Here is a 21,797-nt window from a genome sequence, read left to right on the forward strand (position 1 = left end):
TTTAGTCAAAGGGACTATTCTGGTGCCCACCAACACCAATTTACCAATCTATTTGCGCCTTACTACTGAATTGACACTTTAGTTACTACCATCTTTCCCGTGGTGAATTAAAAGCCACTCTGTCGAACCATAACTACAGTTTTATTCTGAAAGGTACACCGGAATAAGAAGGACCATTCGTCTACAAATACCATATTATGATGGACATAACGATTGTTAACGTCTGAGAACAAACCGTATTACATGATCATTAACGTACATTGCCAAGTGGCCATAGTGCACAACTGTGGCGATGCTGTAAAACATTCTATTCTATTAAATATGTTATTATAGTATTATATTTACTCAATATAACCCATAAAAGTCCGGAATAACCATTCCGGGTCTGTATATTGGTATAATTTCAATTATCACATTGTTTCATATAATAAAAACAAAGTGAAAATTGTCGTTTAATTGTGATTTGCGAGATGATTTCTGATTGGTTTAGTTCGCTAAATGTATTCTGAAAATATTTACCGAAAGCTTTAATATGTAAGTATGGCTACATTGACGCTAGCTTGGTTAATTCAACATACTGCGGTTCCACCTTTCGGCCACTGGGAGGCAGCAAACACCAATTCACAATACTGTTGGATACAGCGCGGCTAAAGCAGGTGAGTTTATCTAGCAGACTATTCTCCCCAATTGTTTATTTAGCGTGAATGCTTTTCTTTTTTCTCATTTAACCCTGATAATGACACGGACCGTATCTTTGCACAGATCCACTTTTCATCAGTCATTGATACATCAGTACCTACTGTTTATCGCACATGTAAAAAAATCAAGATTTGTTTTCTGCATCAAATTAATTTAACCAATACATATTATTAGTAATGTGCAATTTGTTTTTTGAAACCTCCAGATTCGCTTTTTGTGACACTTTTTTCTTCATCATATGTATTTGAGGAATATTTAAAAATCAATCAGATAAAAACGACATTGAGTTTGAAGAAACACAGCGGTGCTATTCAAGCAGTCCTCTCTATACACTGCGGGGATTTACAACCAAAGCAAAGTGTCTCCTCTCTCTGCAGAAGTAGTTTAATGCATCTTGTTGTGTTCAAAAATGAAGAAATGCCGGACGGACAGAGGTCATTGCAGATCAAAAGGTTAAAATCAAATGTATTTAATAAAAGAGATGGTGTTGTGGTAAAAAGACAGCAACCAACAGGCCCCAGGTCAGTCCTTTTGACCATCCCTAGTGCCCGTCTGTCGCCTCCACCAGCGAACTCGAGAACAATGGTTCCTACAGTTATTATAACAATGCTTAAAGGTGTGAAAGTTAGTGTCCACACCTCTGGGAGTGGTCTTCTGGTGAGTTCAACGTAACTCGGATTTCGAATGACTCTTAGTCAATATCAGTTGTTGTTCAAGTATTACATGCATGCATTCTAGTTGATTACATTGCATCAAATACAATCATAACTACATTGGTATTATTCTAGTACTGTTGCAGAATTACAGTGGTTTTACAATATTGTCATTACTTTAAAGATTACACAGTTTCAGAATCATGGCTGTATTCTGGTGTACACTATATGCATTTTTATTAATTTTATGAACCGGGTCGTATATTTGTTTCTAATATCCTACAATCTCTATAAGGTAAAGTCACTGCGGATCAGCTACTGTAGTACCTGAATCAATTATTCTCTCTTTCAGCGAAATGCCAATATTCAATGTTTCAAATGTTTCAGGTCAAAATAAATAAAAGCGGGTGTAAAGACCGTTATTCGGGAACGTTTTTTGCATGTATCGCCGTTTCAACAAATTTACACCAACGCGTCGCTGTCAATTTATTTTGAAAGCCCCAACCGGATGTCCAACGCCGTATCGAGTGTAAGCATGACACTTCAAAACCACAGACACCTGTTTTTCTAAGCGAAGAAATCTCCAACTCACGCACACGCCCCTATTCACACCCGTACGCGCCCCACAGACGCTCACGGACGCGCGCACACTCAGACGCACGCGCCCCGTCCGTCACCAATCACAAGTCACCGCCCACATCGCGCGCAGAGACGAGGCGATTCAACCCGGCGGAGCCGCGCAGACAGCGAGCGGTTCATCCGGCCGCGAGCGAGCAGCGCGCAGACGTTGAGGAATATTTTGGTCTCTTTTTTTAAACGTTGCCTTTAAGGATTTCTCCCGGCGGAAATGTTTCAAGATTCGACTGCAGGTGGGTGATGGTTTCTCATGATTTGTGCCAATTGTTTTTGTTTCCGAAGCCTACGTTTGCATTGATAAAACGTACGTTAGCCGCGTTACGTTACGCATGTTGACGTTACTTTTTACAGCGAGACTCACCAGAAGTTCACATTTAGTAGCTTTAAAGTGCTGCCTTTTTACCGGCCTCTAGCAAACTTGTTATTGAGGAGTAATTACTTAAAGCGAAATGTTGTGTAAAGAGGATTTTTAACTCAAAGTTAAAATTTTAGTCCGAGCTGACTTTAAACGCAAAAGGGAAACGTTGACTGGAAACCTATCGGTCAGGTTGGTGGCAAAAGATGACATTTCATGCCAAAAAACTGTTTTGTAGGATTTACTGATGCCGAAAATACCACCCGACCTCAATAATCCGGTGGTTTTAGTGAGGATTAAGTTCGTCTTGTTGTATTCAACAAAAAACAAGAAGTTATCACATTTGTGGATTTTTGAGCAGCAGTCTGGTGTTCTTTATTCAACATTTTCTGTGCACATGGGCTTAAAAGCAGATGAAATGGGGGAAAAATCCGAGATCCATTTGCGTTTAACTCATTCTGTTTACAGTTTGTGTCTTAGCTCCCTTTTTAAATGTCCTATTACAACATTGGCCCAGTTGAACTGCTGGATATCTCTATTTTTTGAGGTTACATCACGTTACAGACCGGTTTTCTCTGTCAGGTTATGTTTGGGGTTGTAATTGGTATCATTATTGTATTAAGGTAAAGAAAGCTGAGACTTGTTTTGCACCACAACAGCAACTTGTTTGTGTTACCTCACACATTGTTCAAAACGGTACAATGCGTGTGAAATATCCCACACAGACGGCAGCACTGCTCAGCAACGGTCAAACGACACACCTCATGTGTCCTCCAGGTGACCCGTAGAAACTCCCCGTAGATTTATATGAACGTAGACTATATATATATTGTTGGATGTCGTCAATTCCAAATGGTGTCCTCTCTTCCTTTTGGCAGACGCTTTCCTCCGTGTTGTGGTGCGCTGCTGGGTCTGACAACGGGAGCTCAGCTGCAGGATAACGGTCTCCACGCCGAAGGCCCCCCCCCGGACCAACGAGACATGCTGGCCGCCATGCTGCGGCAGAGTTCTGGCGGTGGATCAGGAGGAGGAGGAGGAGGAGGCGGCGGCAACAACGGCAGCGGCGGAGGAACCAAACTCCCTCTCGGCTCCCGGCTCTCTAACTCCAGCTCGCGTTCTTCGGGCCCCGCCGGCGCCAAGGTCGGCTCGGGGAGCCCGGACGGCACGGACGCGCCCGCCTCCGACCCGATCTACATCATGCAGCTGGTCAGCGACGTGCGCAAGTTCGCTGACGTGCTTCTGCAACTCAAGGAAGTTTTCATCTCCAAAGGTACGTTCGGCCTCGAGGCGAACGTGGGATCATGTGTGACATCACATCCTGTTCTCCACCGTTTCCACTCTGTCCTTCTCGCTGAGCCTCTCGTTACTCGTCACGCCGATAGATCAAACTGCTGTCTTTTGAGTGAATCACGCTCCCGTTAGAAACCCATTTCTACTGGCAGCTGACACGGCTTCCGACACGGCTGTCAACGCACTGCCACTGGCAGACGACACGGCTGCCAACACATACCTACTGGCAGACGACACGGCTGCCAACACACACCTACTGGCAGACGACACGGCTGCCACTCACCTCCTGTGTACTCGCTGATGCTTTCACCACAGTGCACACATGTCTCCGGTCGGTCCACCTGGTTTGTTGTCTCGCTGCGTCCTTGGCTGCGCGGTCAGTCAACCAGCCTTATCTCGTGTTTGGTTTGCTTCTCGCCGCGCTCGTTGGTATCAGCGCCGCGCAGAACGGGTCCTTTTGAAAGCCGCCTTTGATACATGTCTACACGGTAGGAAATGTCAATATTCTGCTGGGCTTCTTGGATCAACGAAGGCAGATCCGTCGGAGTAAATGACGATTAGAGGTTTTTATGGCACACGGGAAGGAAAACAAAACAAAATCCAATTCGCTCTCCATTACATGTGCAAAACTAAATGGAAGCCTCATTAACCTCCCCCCCACGCACACACACACCGTGCTGTGACTTCCAAGCCCTGAAAGAAGGATCCCCTGGCATAGTTTTTTTGTTGTTGTTGTTGTTTGTCTGGAGAGGTCAGTAAAGGTGCTTGACCCGGCTGGGCACGTCGACATCACAGAGAATAAGACCTGCGGGCCCCTTTTCTTTTTTTCTTTAAGCTCCAGAGACTTTTTGGGTGACCTGTTAGCCCCCCCCCCCCGACCTCCCACCCCTCCTGAGGATCAAAGCAGCACGTCATCACGTGGCAGAGATCTGCGTCTGTGGCATTAGTGTTCCCGGTTAGATCCGAGCGAGGAAAAAATACCCCACTTTCACGGCTCCGCATTGGACTCGCAGTGGCCAAAGATACAGTTCTTGTTTTGTAGGCTGCATAGCTGACATACTAGACACTTTGCCTCCGCTGCCTGTCATTAGGAAACCGGTTTACAACCCTCCAAAAAGCAACGACATACAGCTTTAGAACATCTCGCCCTAGAAGGGCTAAAATAAATAGACTCAACACTGCAGACGAGCCAGACGAGTATGCAGATGTGGGCGCTGAGAAGTCCCCACATGAGTATTCCCATTGGACGGCTTGTTTTGGCTAATACAGGAAAGGGCAGATCTGGGGAAACGGGGCCGATTACGTTTTGGAAAACAGACCCGTCCTCTACAGGGGGGGGGAGTAGCAAGGACATCGTTGTGTCCGGCCGGCGGCGTGGACATAGTTGTGTCCGGCCTGCGGCGTGGACATCGGGACACACTTGATCGTCGCATTGAGACCCGTGGATTTAAATTGGGCGGACCGACGCGGGAGGTTTGCGCTTGTGGTCGCCGGCGAGCATCTTCAAGGAGTCTTCGTCGAGGGTCGCCCCGGTCGCTAACAGGTCGGTGGGGGTCACTGACTTCTGCCGTGATTGGATGGGATTGACGTCCCCGGCTGCTTTTCATTGTCTCTGCAGCGCTTCATTCCAAACCCTCTCATTACTTATTACCCCGGCTGCTAATTCTCCTTTTTCTCTTTCTTCCTTTTTTGTTTTACCTCCCTTCAAGAGCAATTTTCAGCACCCAGCCTCGTCCCCCTCGCACGCCCCCCCGTCTGCAGACCTGCACGCTGCTGCTAACTGGCAGCTTTTACAGAAATTATACTTTCCCAAGTAAAGAATAGCTGTGGCCTGTGGGACTGTCTCCCTGGGAGGGGTAGGGGGGAGCGGGGGGAGGAGGCCGGGGGGAGGGGGGGGGGGGGCCTGAACATCAACCTTAAATGGAATTCATAATGCTGTTGCTGCTCATTTGTGGTTGGAGGCAATGACGCATGACTGGATGTTGTTTGTTGATTTAGTTTTTTTTTAGTTTGAGAAGAAATCGTGACAGACATTGAGATTTCTCCCAAAGGTCGCGACCTTGAGGTTCTTTGAAGGGGATCGTACTTGGCTCCTAACCGGGGGTCAGCGAGGACGCTTCGGGGAGCAGTCGAGCTGCGGCGGCGGCCTTTTGTGTCCTCTGAAGCCGCCATCATGAGCTCAGCGTAATGGACATCTGTCTCCCGCTGTTGTGGCTGTGTGGCCGGGACAGGGGACAGGTGTGTCATCAGCCAAAAGGAACCATTAAAGTGCGTCAGCTGCTCAGGAATGAAAACACCACCAATCAACGACTGAGTCAGTGAAGTCAAATACTCAGGAAATAGTCAGCTTTTTTTTTTTTTCATTGCAATAATTTCAGTGCGCCTCCTTTTTTGCCCCCCTATTGTTTTTGTCTCGCGTCGGTCGCCTTGGCTCGCATACTGTCTCATTGCTGTGTCCCCTATGTGGCGTCTCCCCGGGAACGTCGTCCAATCGGAATCCACAGCCAGCTGTTTCCTCTCCACCGCCCTCGCCTCTGCTCACTCGCCACCTCAAACATCCACGTTTCGCTTCAGTTGTGTTGTTTGGAGTCCTGCGGTTATTTGTATAAAACCGGGCTTAATTTCCCGAGGTGACCCGTCCAGCGGAACTCCTGACTATTGTGCCACGTTAATGTATGACTCATTGATCGATCAGCTGCTCCTTGCTTTGAGTCATAAAGCACTGACTCATAAGTGTCCCCAGTAAATCAGTACGGCTTTATGAATGCAGGGTTCCGTGTCGTTTCTAATTATTTACAGGTTGCTACTAGAAAACGTCCTTCACTCTAATACACTAAACCACTTTGTGAGCAACAATCTTGTGGCAGAGAGCCAAGAAAAAAAACGTGTTTCTTAATCCGCAGATGATTGGCAGTAAAAGTTCATGTTACAGCGGTTGCATCCATGTTGAGCTGTACTTTTTCTTTTTTTTTTTTTCTTTCTTTCCTTTGGTTGGAATCTGCCGTGGGAAGTGAGCGCGGTTTCTCATTGAGTATGCTGCAAAGATGCAAACGCTTTGTGGGAAAGCGATTCTTGTCTGGGTCCTCAGAGAGAATGCCTACATGCTATTTTGGCAATTTGTATCTTAAATCACCCCATGTGAAATACCGCCCTAAAATTAGCCCCCGCTTGGGCTTTTCATCAACCATTCCGGGCCGTGTTAACGGCTGTAACTGTGCTCTGTTTAGACAGTCGGTCCCACTGCGTCTGGGATCCGCTGTAAAGCATCGCCAGCTACTCCTCGCCACCAAAAAGTTCCTTTTATGGTTCTTTTACTGCGCTCGTATTTAAAGCCTCTAAATTATCTCGAGCACAAGACAACAAGGTCTTCTCTCTCGACGGTCAAGTTACATCGGTTCGCCTTGGAAGTCTCCGTTTAATCATACTCCGTACACTTATCCTGCCAACTAAGCGGCCTAACAGGATTTATTACATTACCTTAATTATTTTGGGCAGATTTCTGTTTAAAAGCGGCGCCATTGTCTCAGCGGCAGCGGACGCGGTGCCGCGGCTTAGATTTTTGGACGGCTGCCGCCGGGGGACTAGAGAGCAAAGTATTGTGGCATATGGCAGGTCCATTAATCCCCTCTGCAGAGCAGAGCCACCATGAAATCATAAACTGTAGCTGATAATCTCTCTTTCAGCAATGCACAATGCACACAATTATGTCCCAGCGCACGCGGGGGGCAAAACCATGTTGACTTGTCAAGTTTAATTGCCCGACTGCACTCGAAGATTTGTACGTTGTTGTCAAGTTGTAACCCGAGTGAGCTGCCTCTCTGTGTGTTTCTCTCCCTGCTTCCCTCTGCTAAGATTTACGGTTATGGGTACGGTTTTATTTTTATTTCTCCTGCTTCAGGATCCCCACACTACAGATGAGCAGCCGAGGACTGGGGGGTGGGGGGGTGGGGGTCTGATTAGGCGCTGTGCTTTTTTGAAACTCAGTCCTGCAAGCTTGTGTGACGTATCAGGATCCTAAATCTGGACGGATTCCCAGTGTTCGGTGTGGCAGATTTAACCGTGGTCCATTTATTTGTGTGATCAGAAGAGTCTTGGATTAAGGCTTTGAAACAAAGATGGCAAATCTGTCCTCTGAGTAAGATTAAATGGCCTTTGAATCTGTAGCCTTTAGCCCTGCATTGGATTAAAGTCCTCCAGGATTATACAAGGCACCATTTATTTGACATCCTACACTTTTAAACAACATCTTTGGTATGAATTAAACTTTTTTTCATATATTAAACAACCACTGGTAGGAATGCATTGCTCGTGAAATGTCATTATTTGACTTGTGACCATGATACTTGATAACCCATTTATCATTAACAGGTCCAAAAGTATATTTTCTTCTGGTAGTTGAAACCACAACAAATCTTAATTGAAACAAACTATTCAGATATGCTACTCTGACTTGTTTGGCCAACATCACATATTGAAGATATGCATATTCTTTGTACGTAAAGTAGAGGACAAGCATTAGTGCTGCCACAAACTAAGCCATTTTAACAACTCTTCATCGTATTCTTTTGCTTTACATATTGACTACCCGCCTCCTCAAAATGACACCCAATTTTAGGTCATAAGGAAATAAAAGATTGCATTTTTACAGATCAAAACAAATCTTCATGTTTAGTTTCAATGATGTATTCTAAGCTGCTCTTAGAGCCAGTATTCGTAACATAAACAAGTTATAATTCATCTCTAACATCTAGTTATATTACTGCAGGGAGATTTTCTTTATACAACTGGATTTCCTCATGTGCGAAGTCATCCCTTTTATCAAGAAGCAACAACATGGTCTCCTTAAGTGTGCGTTCTGTTATGTCGGCGCATGTGGTGAGAGGTAAGGGTTTGTCATTCTCTCGTCAGATCTCCGTATTCACCGGCTTCGGGGTGCAATTATGGTCAATAGTTAGTCATATTTTGTTTAGCGAGGGGGGCTATTCTAAGCATGTTTGCCTTGTTTGTTTGCCCAGAGCAAACCTCAGCGCCTCTTTACCCGTATGCCCGGGTCAGCCTCATCCTGGGTACAGCTCATAACTGGTTAAAGACCAGTGCAGAGTGGGGAGGATGACCGGTCGCCGTCTTTGTCCATAACATCCTGTAAGTTGAGGAACCCAGTGGCTGTGCTCAGTGCTCAGTGCAGAACAGAGCCCCTGTTTGATATGGAGGTAGATAGACCGAGCGTGAAGCCGAGCCAGGACCAATTGGAGTCCAATTAGGCCACATCGAGCTGAAAGGGCAAGCGAGAAAAGTTCGGGGGAGGGTGTGTGTGTGTGGGGGGGGGTAAGGACAGAACTTCTCAGTCAGCATATTTGATAACTAGCAATGAATGGAGAAAGGGCTCATACATGCAGGAGGCCTCTCGGCTTTAGATGTTTGGTCCCTTTGACAGGCCCCCCAGGTGTCGATCAGCAGTGCCCCCTCAACCCTGGAGGCCTTTACTCCCATCTGAACGCTCCGCCTGCTCCAGCTGTTTAATGTAACCAGGATAAGAAACAAAACATTGCCTTATGCCCTAGTTCTTTATCTACCAACCTCCTTAAATGCGTACCGTCTTCTGTCCCGCTTCCCTTCCTTTTGTCTAAAAAGGTGCCCTGACAGTTATGAGAGTATGTTTTCTCGCGCGCTCTTTCAATCGCACAAAGCCAGTTCTCTCAGGATTAGGATGCGAGTGAAGCTAAACAGTGTCCTCTTGTTCTCCGTGCTGTGTGTCGTCCTCGGCCCCCCCCACCTCCCCGCTCTGCCTCTTGACAGGTATACTGAAGGGGCCCGTCTTTGTGCTTGTTTGACAGCTCTCCCACCTCCCGCCCCTGTGGCCTGCTGATGTTCCTTTGCCTACGTTAAACAGCTCGGGGAGCAACAGTCGTCTCTTCAGCCTAAAGCCTGACCAGTTTGGCTGCCAGCTCGAGGTCGTGCAGTGGGAGTGTGGGGGGGGGGTTGCAGTTTCTCTTAAAGGAAGCACGGTTGGAATGCTAACCTTCAGAGGTTTGCATCAACAGTAGGCGCAGCAGTGATGGTGGTGATGTGGGGGGGGGTGGGGGGTATCCAGATAGAGGGGGTTGCCTGTCTTTCCTCATTGTGACAGACGGTTCCAAAGATAAACGAAAGCGGGGGATAAACCGATGATTCACTCCGCGCCGGGTATCTCGTTGCCATGAAAAAAACGAAAGCAAGAAATGTCCAAGGATGAACCCTTCTGTTGACTAGAAAGAGATCTTGGAACATCCCCCCCCCCCCCTTGGATTTAACGATGATTGTCAATTGAATCTGCATGACTGGATTTAGCGTAATGAAGTGTTGCTCCTCTCTAGTACTAGTTTTAAAGTCACGGCATTTCTCATTTTCAGCCTCCATTATGTCTCCACAGGCTGCTGCAGAGTAGAAACATAAAAGCCCCCCCGCCTAGGGGGAAGGTGCTGTGGGTCTAGCCCAGGGCTCTTTGTGCATGCAGTCATGGGAAGAGGAGCTTCAAAGGCGAAGAAGCAACAGGGAATGCTTTGGCATGAGCGTAGAAGTCCGTGAAGGCCGAGTTCTGCTGCCTTTTACCAGCTGCATGTAATCTGCTAATCCGTAGAGCGACAGAGGAGGACCAGGGCCGCTGACCACGGGAAGTGTGTTGGAGGAGGAGGGTATCCAGGGATGTATGGGCCACCCATTGCAGTGACCCTGCCCAAGTGTTAAAGGTTAAGTGCACCAATTTCGCCAGACCCCCTTCACAGTCAGAGGAGAATAGGTCAGATGTGGATTGAAGCAATAAGGGATTCTTACGCAACCCACATGAATGCCTTTTTAAAGATGCGGTACTGGTGAGTGGGTAATATAAAAGAATGCAGCATTGGTAAGAATCTAGGTGATTGAAACATTGAAACATGTGGTTGCATCTCTTTTGGAGAACAGGGCGAGCTTCACAGGAGCCCCATGAAACATATCTATACCGTAGCTTTTGAGCAATGCACAATTTCTTTGAAACTACCACTACAAAGTCCTTGTTGGTTATTTAGCGCCGAGTAGCCGGAATGTCCATCTGTGGTCTGACTCAAGGGGACTCATTGAGAGGCTTTGATGGATATTGCTCACGGCTAGCCTGCCCAGCGTCCTCTCTAGCCCCCTCTGCCATTACCGCTTTGATCGGACCTCTGCAGACCCTGTTGTGACATGTTTAGTGATTTCCCACTTGCTTTGTGAAAATAAGCACCCCTCCGTACCCTCAAATGTTTTGAAGCATAGATAATACATCGCTCCCATGATTTGCAATGCACGACTGAGCAGAGTCTGGGCCGCAGCGAAAGGAATGCTGCCAAGTCATATTGCGAATTGTGAAGTCCGAGATGCTTAGTTTCCAAACTGAGACATTTCCTCATGGTGCACATCAAGTAGTAACACAATGGCATTTTTCTTCCCAATAACAAAAAATAGTGTTATTTTATGGTGGCCTGCACTTACAAAGCTTTTTACACTAAATGCTTGGGTCTCATATGTTCTTGCCTAAATATCAACAAATCGCATTCAACTAAACTGCACCCAGTGCAAAAACAAACTTCTGCACATGTATATGTTAAACCCAGCCGAGTGCACTGCCCATTTGGTAAAGATGGTATACGTACAAGTACGGCCTGATGTAACATTTGCCTTGCGGTACTTTGCACCAGTAGATTCCACTTAAACTAGACCAGCGCATCAACCATGCAGGTTAATATTGGACTTGCAGAAAGCCTTGTGCTTGGGCGGGCGGCAAACCAAAGATAAAGTTGACTATGTTTCCAGGTTTCATGCTCAACAACATTGTCTCCCCACACACTGCACAGACTAAATCAACCCTCGTGAGGCTATGGCCTTATCTATGTTTATGAGCAGCTCCGTAACATTGAAACGTCGATGCGTCTCTGCTCCAGAAGAGCATCAGAATGTTTTGGTATTGAGGTGTCATCTCGACGGTGAGTGATCCGACAGTGTTTTCATTATGGATCCCCCTGCGGCCCACGCTCCTGCAACTCCCGTCCCAATTCCCAAACAAGAGGCTGGAATGTTGGGTTTCCATGACGCTAATGAAGTAAAAACCCGGCAATGTCTTACTGGCAGCTTCTGATCCGCGGCCTCCTTCTCATCAGGTCTGATCCCTCTGTAGCCTTCATTCACCAGGGCTTATTATGCCCAGGAATGTCTCTCACCCGCTCGTTCTCTCATAACCCCCCACTACAGCAGGGACGTGGGGTGCAGGGGTAAAATTGGGACAAATCCCAAGGGAGCGTACTACCCCCAAATACCCCCGGGCCCCCTCCCACCGCCCATCCCTACCCAAACTCCTCCCCTATCACTCCCACCACTAACCATCACACGCATTGACAAAAACGCACATGCACACACGGGAACGCGCACACACTCCAGTCCCCTCTTTCCCGTGAAAAGTGAAAAGCTGCCGTTGTGATTTATTGTTCAATAAATGCTTCATGTGGCGGGCCAATGAGGCGACCAGCCCACTGTTTGCTAGTGGCCCCAGGGACAATAGTGAGTTTTCGGCACTTAAACAAGTCCTAATACAAAAGTCTCAGTGGTCTTCCCCTGGGAAAACAGAAAAATCTTCCCAGCAGCTTGTTTGTTTTCCTCATTTCAGATGGCTGGATTTGCCAATTGGAAAAACAGCTTCTGTCATTTTTCCATTCATTTTTTTCTTTTTCAAAACTCCCCTTTTTCCCCATCTTTAACATAGCGATACCACTGCTGAAACATTGCACCGGTCAAATGTCCCTCTAACTGTCCCTCCCTGGTGGGAACAAGCGTTCTTCTCTTTGTGTCTGGTGCAGACTGGCAGTTGAAGGGTTAAATCATCAGTCTCTGTACATTAGCCTGCATCCTGCTGGGCTGGCCGACGCAACCATAATGTCTCGCTAATTAGCCTTCATTTAGGATGCTCCAATAGGCCACACAGCGGCCATTGAAGACCGGAGCCCATGGAGCTTTGCAAAGGAAGACTCTGTGTCTCGTGGGCTTGTCCTTAATAAACCTGTAGCTTGCCCGGGCCCGATGCCCCCAGGACTCTGGATTCAGTTACTCGGTCAATGAATGGGGTGTATAGGCTATGTAGGGATGATTTAGGCCATTGTGTGTTTTTGTCATTGAAAGGATAATGTCCATAAATGGGATCTAAACTGACCAGGACCAATTAAGGGCTTAAGGGTTGAAGCGGCTCATTGTAACCGTTGACCCTTATCAAAGTATTGTGGGTCCAGGTCTCTACGTAAGGCTGTGGGAAGACTGGTTCTGTTACAGTAAACACAACAAAAATGGTAAGTTAAAGGAAGAATTTGTCTGCAATATATTTTTAATAAAATCCCTGGGAGTTTTTTTTTTTTTTCACCAAACAAAAATCTGCTAATGTGTGTTTTCTGTAAATGCAGACTTCCTGTAATGTGTTTTACTTCAAGTTTTAATTTTTGTTCATTTAGAAATTAGTGTACATTTAGAAAGCACTTTTCAAAATCTTTTGTTTTGGGAGCTGAATACTAGAAAACATGTCATACCACCATGGCTGAATCTGTACATAGTAATCCAAGCAACCAACCAAGAGAGGTGACCTGCTCCCTACACCCATGTGCGTTGGTTGTATAGCTGTTTTGAGTCTGCATTTCATGTGTGCTTGTGCCAGAAGCACACCGCTGGCCTCTTTCCTGCCTCGTGGGGAGTTGGGCAGCTTAAACAAAAGAATGCAAGGTTTTCATCATCAAAAAGCACCGGATCCTTGGCACCAGAAGGACCCGTGCATGACATCTGATGAAGATGGATGAAATTGGTCGCTATGGTGAAGGATAGGATTCTCCAGGTCTTCAAGCTTTTGGCAAGCTGGAGGCAACTGGGCACGTTGGCATGGGGCAGTTCATGTGGTCGCAGTCAGGGATTTGTGCACCTCTTATGTAATCATTTTTTTAATTGTTTGTGTGTAGATCTTTTTCAGGTGCTTGATATTCACCTGGAATTACTATGTGGCCAACTTGCAGTATTGTTTCTTTGTGTTATTGCACCGTACCCAAACACTCTTCATGGCTCTATGTGAAATGGCCCATTGTTGATTTGCACGGGGGGCCTGCTGAATGCATTGAGCTTCTCCGTAAAGCAGCAGCGCATATGGCTATTAGGCGCATTATCATTCACAGTCTCATTCAGTGGGAGGAAAAAGAGGCGCCCCGCCACAGCGCTAAAAGAAAAGTTTAAACATTCAAGCACAAGACGCGTCAGTATGGTGCGCGGCGGCGTGTTGGCAGTTTGGGGCGGTGGTGTTCTCTTCAACTTGGCCTGCACGCTGGTTGTTTTGCTTTTTGTTGTGACATGTCGGTCAAATTTGAACTTGTCACCTGCTGGTCACTTGCTGATCAGTTGGCTGGATTTCCGGGCCAGCACTCGGCTAGCATTGTCATGGCGGCCACACAAACACCGCGTTATTAGCCCCACTGGCGGCACTATTTGTCCCACTCCAAAAAAAAGAGGGCTAATGAATAAAAGACTAAATGGGAGGCAGCTAAAGTCTTGATCCCTCTTCCATAAAGGGGTAATCCAGGGGTGATCGTCAGCACAAAAAGTGGCTTTGACTGCCTGTACCCATTATGAGTGTGTGTGTGTGTGTGTGTGTGTGTGTGTGTCTGCGTGTGTATTTTCTGTTGTACTTTTTTCCTGTTTACTGGAAAGGTAAAATGCTCACTTTCTGAAGAAATCCAGTCTTTCATACACATAATGATGCTAATCATATTTAAAGCATGACAAACAAACTCCTAAGCAGCTTACTGTGTATTCACTGATATTACAGATAAGAGCAGAAAATGCATCAAAATGCCTAAATTGTCAATTTGTGTGTCTCCAGTTTCCTCTTGTATTAGTCATCTAGTGTAACGCCATACTAGCTGTGTCAGACCCCTGTGACACTACTCTGCAGTACTCCGTTCTACTGCAGTACATCTCTAATAAGACGGAAAAAAACACATGAGTCATCGCGCAGGTACTAGTTTCCTTTTCCTCATTCGTGACCTCATTGCCAGACAATGTCAAGAGCACATTATCACTGCTAAACAAGGACTTTTTGTCCCTTTTTGTAAATGGTGGTGACTCACTTTTGAAGTGGCCACATTGTGTCCAAACAACCGCATACCTGAGCTGCCAGTTTTCCATTGGTTACGTAATTAACCTGCAGCTAATTGCAGACGCTGCACGGTATGTCACCTTGAGCTATGCGCTGTTTGTGTGGGTTCGCTGAGTTGTGTGCGATCCCTGCGCCGTCGCTACCGCTTGTCTGCACCGTGAAGCGCTCCGTCATGGCTGCCACAGACGGTCTTTCAACCAACCGAGCGGGAATGTCCTGTAGTAATCCTTTTTTCCAAAGAGGTCGCACCGTCCATGTAAACCCGGGAGGGTTCTAAATAGCCGGGCTGCTCAAGTTTTATAGCACATGTGTCGCAGTTGAGCTTTGACGTTGAAAGTCCGTCATTTATCACACCCGAAGACGGAGCTGATTACGGGAGGAAGTACATTGAAAGGCCTCTGCGGCTCACGTTCTAAAGCATAACAAATCTGGAAATGTCTTATCTCACGGGTCAAAGGTTAACCAGGCTAATGGAGGATGATAGAGTAGCTGTTAGTAAGGTGTCAGTGCTTCACGTACAGCTGACACAGTCTGACGGTGTTTGGGCTGTCTTCAAAAAATTCCATCGCGTTAAAGGGTCAATCGAAAGCCACACTGTGCCTATTACAAGATACGTGAACTGTTACACTTTCTGTCTTTCCAGAGCACCAGGACTGCCTCCATCAGGCGGCGCACGAGCGTCTTGGAGAGCTGCTGCGAGTCCTGAAGCTCATCATCGGCAAACACCAGAGCCTCAACTCGGTGGACATCCTGAGTACAGCTGGCACTGTCATTGCCACGGTCAAAGGTGAGCTGTGAAGAGCTGATCTCCCTTCCAAACACCCGCATAACTCCCAACTCTCCTGTAAAACACATCAGCCACTCCTCCACTCTCCCTTCGGTCTGTTTTCTGTCTCTGCTTATCTAACCCCCCCCCCCTTTTACTCGCATGGCAGTTTTCTCTCCTGGACGTTCACTATTACACTGTCTGAAATAGATCCTCCCATAAAATCTTTCTTTTACATTCAAAGCAATGCAACCCTTCAGAAGTCACTCAAGTGCTCGGAAGGTATTCGCATGCGTTTCAAACCCCATACGGAGAGCAAGAAAATAATATTTGGGAGAAAGCTTAGTGCTGAAGAGGCAGGGGGAGGCAGGGGTCCGCCGTGCTTTGTCTGCCAGTCCGGAGGGAACTACAGCAAGGAATCCCATTCAATCTCTCATTCTCAGAGATTATGATCTGGCCCGCAGGTCAATTCCTAACTTGGCCGCCACACAAGAATCCCCTGAGTGCACCTCGTCTTAATTTGCATCGCAAAGAAGGGCATAAAGGGGCCTTTTGAAGAGCTTTCGCTCAACGAGGAATGGTGACAAGTTGAAGAGAACAAAGCCTTGAAGAGGATCCGTGAATGAATCAAGCGCAACTTAAGTGACATATTTGGAAAAGGTCCACACACATGGGCGTGTGCAGGCATGTGCGCCGCAAACTGTTATTACGTGCATACAATGCTGTGCAGTAAGCCGACTGTGTGTCATTCAACCACGTTGATGGATCAGAGAATGGAATTTTTAATTAAGCAGCCGTTCTGTAGATTCTTCACATTTGTCATAATAATAAATCATGGTGTTTTTTTCCTTACCATTCAATAGGCGCCCCGCCAAGAAAGTCTTTTTGTTTGTTTTTCTTCATGTTTACACTTATCCACTGATCTCTGCGTCCCCCCCAAGAGGAAACGCTGTATTTCTTCTACTTGTAAACGTGTAGTCTTTTCATAATTCTGTACACATGACGTCTTTTTCCGCCAACAGGGGGGCCCAAACCGCTCATTGCTTGACCCTCACACAGTGACACGCTGATGTCAGATGTACTGCGGGTGTCACACAACGCGATGACGTAAAATAAGCGTATTCATGGCCGGTTGATCAGCAGGTCGTGTTTGGTTCCGATGTGCTTGCCATGTTTTAGATAAAACATGTACGAATGGATTCTACTTGACTTTTTTTGCCGTGTATTGCATTTTTGCCTCATCACATTCCACGTTGCACCGTAACACTACAGGAAGTTTTATCACATCCACCCTCCAATTGTTCCTCATCGGAGGAGAGGCTCCCCCTGCACCTCGGCTTTGCGTAGGACTCTGCAGCTGACGAGCGCTTTCGAGAGTGTTGTGCTTTTCCGCTGAAACAATACCATTTTTCCCCGATGATGTAACTTCCACGTTTGGACCACTGGCTGGGGCCTGAGCATTGTATTCCAGCAGGCCTCAGGATGTCCTGTTGGGGGTAGGGGGTCGGGACAGAAGAGGAGGACATGAAACCGCACAAGAGAGTTGTGTGCTGGGAATGGTGCTGGTTACCGTAGCTGGAACGGGGCCCCTCGGACGCTTGACCTCCTCTTTTAGGATCGTTTTTTGCTCCCTTCCGACATCATGTTGACCCTTCCTGTGCTCCTCGAGTCAACACTTTTTACATCGGATTTATTGACGTCGATTTGCTGCTTTTGATGGATCAGCAGAGGAACAGCGAATGTTTGGAGGAAAAAACTACTTGGCCAGAGAATCCCCTCCGTGTTAGTCAGTGTTACGATTGAGACGTCTTGTTTTTGTTAATCAAGACGAACGCTGAGGAAAAGTTTGAGGTGGGTGAGTGGTATTTCTCCCATTTGTGGCCCAGCATAAAAGTCTTTCTGACCTGGATTCGATGCTTGAGGAAGCATCTTGCTGTTTGACGGGCGTCGGTAAGGGCTGAAGCTGTTAGGAGCAGTCTTCCTTAAATATTTGAACCATTCCAGATAAGCTGGAGGTGGACTCTCCCAGCTTGATGTTTCTCAGCTGAAAGCAGAAACTTTCCCAAACAAGTTTGAGCTAAGCTCACTGAAGACGGCAGGTTTTCCATTCAACGGGTGTTTTGAACTCTAGAAATCTCCATTGTTCCAATGGAAAGGAAAGGCTGAGGAAATCAAGGAGGCAGCAGAGTGGTCAGTGACATCACTGATTTATTGCTCGGTGTTTGGGCGCATTTTCTGAGCATCTCTCCCCCCGTTTATTTTCTCTCCGCTCAGTCAGGACAGGAAGTTTATTGTGAAGACTGATTACAGCCGTATTTACGCCGGTGTTTTTCCCCCATTCTGTCTTCAGTTGTTACCGTGTTTAGACTTCCAGCAGGAAGCTACTGCCTTTCCCGATTACATACAAACATAAACATACACTTGCGGTCTTTGCTTATCTTTTCTAATTTGAAGTTTTTGGATGTCTCTCTTTAAATGTCTGCATGTTTGTGGGGCGAAGATATTTGAATAAAACCGTGTATTTACGTCATGCAAAGGTTGATGCATCATGAACCATGAGATTTATACTTGCAACACAGCAAGATGTCTTCAGAATGCGTGCTTCAGGTTTGCCACTTGCTCAACCCACTTATTCACTATTTGACAGGCGTGAATTTTAAGGAGGTGAATGAGGAGAACAAACAGAAGCTTTTCGGAGAGATCTACGCTGCTATTGACACATTGGCGTTCACCTTTGGCAATGTGTAAGTATTGTTTCCTAAGTATGTGGGATTTAAATTCTCATGGCGTACTTCACTTCTGTGGGCATTCCTAGTCCGACTGCAGCCAACCTGTGCTTTAATTCTTTATAAAAGGCAAGGTTCTAAATGAATTAGTTGCCTCTTAATTCCGAGCTGCATTGTTAATTTGTGTCAATTTGCACGCATATAGTTCCAGTTTAAAATAATATCCCTCTTGTCATTTTGGATAGGACTTAAAACCTGACATTTGTAAGCAAAGGTTTTTCATTACCAACTACAGAAGTATTAAGCATGTAGTGGGGATCTAAATAAAGAGGCTTTTGAGTTGCACTACATTCAATCTCATACTTTCTCAACTGTGTTTATTGATTTGTGTGTCCGTTTTCCTTCAGAGTGTCTGACTTCCTTATGGGAGATGTAGAGAATGGATCGGTGTTGGGGCTCCCCCTAACTAAGAGAAGCAGGGTAAGAAGAGTACAATACCTGCACCTAAACAAACGTTATCCCACCACAAGTGAGGCGTACAAGTTTTCACTGCTCGCCCATCACAACTCGACTTGGCATCGTAAATCAAAGGCCGATTACTACTTAAAACCTACATTTATTGTTATTTAATTTACTTTTCCATGAAAGCCCGGATGTGGCCTACTGCCCCTAAATTGTCACGCGAAATAGTTTAGAGTTCAGGGTTCAGGGGTTAAGTGAGCGCCTCCGGTCTGACGTACGTTTCCAAAGTGGTCAAGCTGCAAATGATGAATTGATGCCATGAATTGTTGTTTTCCTGTTGTGGGTTTCAAAACAGCTCTCAGGAGGAAATTGTGGTTCTGATAAGAGTTGTTTAAAGTATGTTTTTGCACAGCGTATCACGCTTTGAGTAGGAAATGAATCCTCCCCATTGTTGATTTTTTTTTTTTTTTTTTCAATTTTTTTCGTAATCTGCCTGTTTTTCAGTCTTTTGAGAACCTCTCTGTGGAATCTGGAGGATCCGGCCCAGAGAAAGATGATCTGCCAGGTAAGACGGATCTCTGTAACACACGGCTTCGGTGCACTGGCACTGCTTTGCAAAAGAGCTGGTGGGCTATTTATTCTCCTGGTGAATAAATCAATTTTACGATGACCTAGGGTTTCTGTGTCATCCTTCTGTGTGTCATCTCTTGTAAGAGCTCAAAGAACTTGCCCTAACTGAGCTTAAGTGAGCTCTGGCTGACACAGATGCAGCAGTGGTGATAGGCGCTGGCGGTCACATTTTAAGCCCACATTTCACAACACACCTGAAGGGGTCGCCGTGCTTTTCACAGGGCCGTCCCAGCCGGTTCGGGCAGAAGAGGTGGACCGGACGCTGCAGCGGCTGGACAGCGGGGTGGAGTCAGCGCTGCTCTACGCTAAGGCCTGGTCCAAGTACACCAAAGAGCTGCTGGCCTGGGTCGAGAAGCGCCTCAGCATGGGTGAGTTTGGGGCACAGTAATTCTGACATGTGAGGGGGAGACGGCAAAGTAGCAGCTGTCATGACTGGTGTTTGTACAAGGTGATTGTGAGATTGCAGATAATTCCTTTCCTTTCAGTTCATGTGATAACATCCATCTAGTTTAAACTTTCAATAATCATACACACACTTTGAAAAAATCTAAAATATTGAAAAAATTTCTGTTTTTCTACCACCTATGTCTGGTGGCTTTAAGAGCGCATCGATAGCTACTTATGCACCTTGCAGACAGCGCTTTCATACAGGAAAAAAGTAGTGAGAATATTCTAGACGTACATTTGCGGCGGCTCCCGCCCGCTTCTCTAAACCGCGTGCCAACATCCACTGCAGGCAATACACTGACACTGAATAAATACCTCATACAACCCAGCTTTATACTGGCCAGAGCAACAAATGTGTGGATTAATTGGGGCAAAAACTTTTGCAAAATTGTTCTCCATCATCTGAGCCGGCCTTCTTATCCAAGCTCAAAGTGAAGTGTGACGTGTGAGGGCTTTTGTCCGGCTCGCTGGTTAATGAGTGGTCTCAGGCTGAAAAACAAAGCACCTTGTTGAGCCCTACAGGAAATTTGTGATTGGGCAATTCATGGCTTATCTACTGATTAATAATTAAGACTTTTATCACGACGCAGGGATAATTGTGTGCTTAAATCAACAAATGCTTAAATCATTTTCACTTTGCTCCACAAATCAATACATCAGCGGTGCTTTAGCAGCATGCAAATATATGCGCACACGCAATTGACCGTTTGTGTGCCTGTTGAGAAGGGCTGCGGATGTTGTGAAATAAACCGGTCCGTGTGTATATTTGCAGACGTCGAGTGTGCAAAGAGTTACGCCAAAATGGCAGAGTCTGCCAAGACGCTCGCAAGTCAGCAGGTGAGTGGATAACGCAGGTAGTCTGATCACAGTTTTGCTTCTGCCTTCTAGCGGTTAAAAACTCTCCCCCTCTCCTTTCAGGAATTTATGCCTTTTCGTGAGATCTACATGGCTGCCTTCAAAAATGACATTGAATACAGCCAGCTGGTACTTCAGACTGCAGCAGTACTCCAAAGCAACAAATTCATACGGGTAATCCATCAAGGCAAAAGCTGCATTTCTGAACTGGGACTTGTCCGAGTAGTATAATGGAAACAAGAGGGCAGACTGACTGTTTTGGGGGGCTTATGTGCTTCTTTCCAGCCTCTTCTGGCCAGAAAGAATGAGCTGGACAAACTACGAAAAGAGGTCAAGGAGCAGTGGCAGAGAGAGCAAAAGAAAATGGTGAGTTGACTGCCATGACGGCTGCATTCTGAATAGGGCCACGCACACACAAAACCCAAATGCTTCCCTCACCCAGGAGCTCACTCCAAGGACGCACTTGAACTGCCTAAACAGCTTCCACTGAATGAGCATCACTAGCCAATGTAATAAGACTGTAAAGGATTGGTATTCTTTACTATTTAACATTAAATGAGTTAAGTTCCCACACTCTAGAAAGTCACAGCCATCTCCGCTTTATCTGAGCTTTAACTTTGACACGCGTGTATCTGCAGAATGAGGCGGACAGTGCTCTGAAGAAGGCGCGACTGCTGCAGGTCCAGCGGCAGGAGGAGTACGAGAAGGCCAAGGTGTCCACCAGCCGCCTCGAGGAGGAGCAGATCGGAGGGGCAGGAGGAGCCGCGGCGGCCAAACAGCTGGAGAAGAGGCGCAGGCTGGAGGAGGAGGCCCAGCAGAAGGTGCGGCTCCATCGTTGCGACCGTAATGTTGCAATTTCTAACAGCCCTGAATTCATCCTATAGGCTTCTTTAAAAATGCTGTTTCTGATTATTTGCATTTTTGTTTGTTAAAGTCAGTTTGAATGCCATGATTACACCTATGCAGCATTGTTTGGCGTTCACCAAGTCCTTTTTACTCAGAATCCCTGTGAGCTGATACTTATCAGCAAGTAGGCTGCACACACAAAGCAGGAACCTGAGTACTACACACATATTCCTGTTAGGCTGTTCTTTGTTGAATTCATTCCATG

The 21,797-nt window shown here is 46.4% G+C and overlaps 1 protein-coding gene across 5 annotated transcripts in view; it reads left to right on the top strand.

The window, feature by feature from the left end:
• The first annotated feature begins 1,905 nt into the window (after positions 1–1,905).
• arhgap29a (Rho GTPase activating protein 29a) overlaps positions 1,906–21,797 on the top strand; it is a 28,358-nt gene continuing 8,466 nt past the window's right edge. For 2 of the 5 annotated variants that reach the window (XM_040167219.2, XM_078095636.1), the window contains exons 1-9: positions 17,101–17,421; positions 18,214–18,310; positions 18,700–18,772; positions 19,259–19,319; positions 19,606–19,752; positions 20,604–20,668; positions 20,750–20,860; positions 20,972–21,052; positions 21,325–21,507. In XM_040167219.2, the coding sequence (XP_040023153.2) occupies positions 18,716–18,772; positions 19,259–19,319; positions 19,606–19,752; positions 20,604–20,668; positions 20,750–20,860; positions 20,972–21,052; positions 21,325–21,507 (705 nt within the window). In that variant the 5' untranslated portion in view covers positions 17,101–17,421; positions 18,214–18,310; positions 18,700–18,715. Of the gene's footprint in view, positions 2,222–3,221; positions 3,614–15,443; positions 15,588–17,072; positions 17,422–18,213; positions 18,311–18,699; positions 18,773–19,258; positions 19,320–19,605; positions 19,753–20,603; positions 20,669–20,749; positions 20,861–20,971; positions 21,053–21,324; positions 21,508–21,797 lie in introns of those variants that run through there. The other 3 variants (XM_040167217.2, XM_040167216.2, XM_040167218.2) reach the window with 3 other exon arrangements.

Source organism: Gasterosteus aculeatus, chromosome 21 (genome assembly GCF_964276395.1).
Source record: "Gasterosteus aculeatus chromosome 21, fGasAcu3.hap1.1, whole genome shotgun sequence".
NCBI classification, from domain to species: Eukaryota; Metazoa; Chordata; class Actinopteri; order Perciformes; family Gasterosteidae; genus Gasterosteus; species Gasterosteus aculeatus.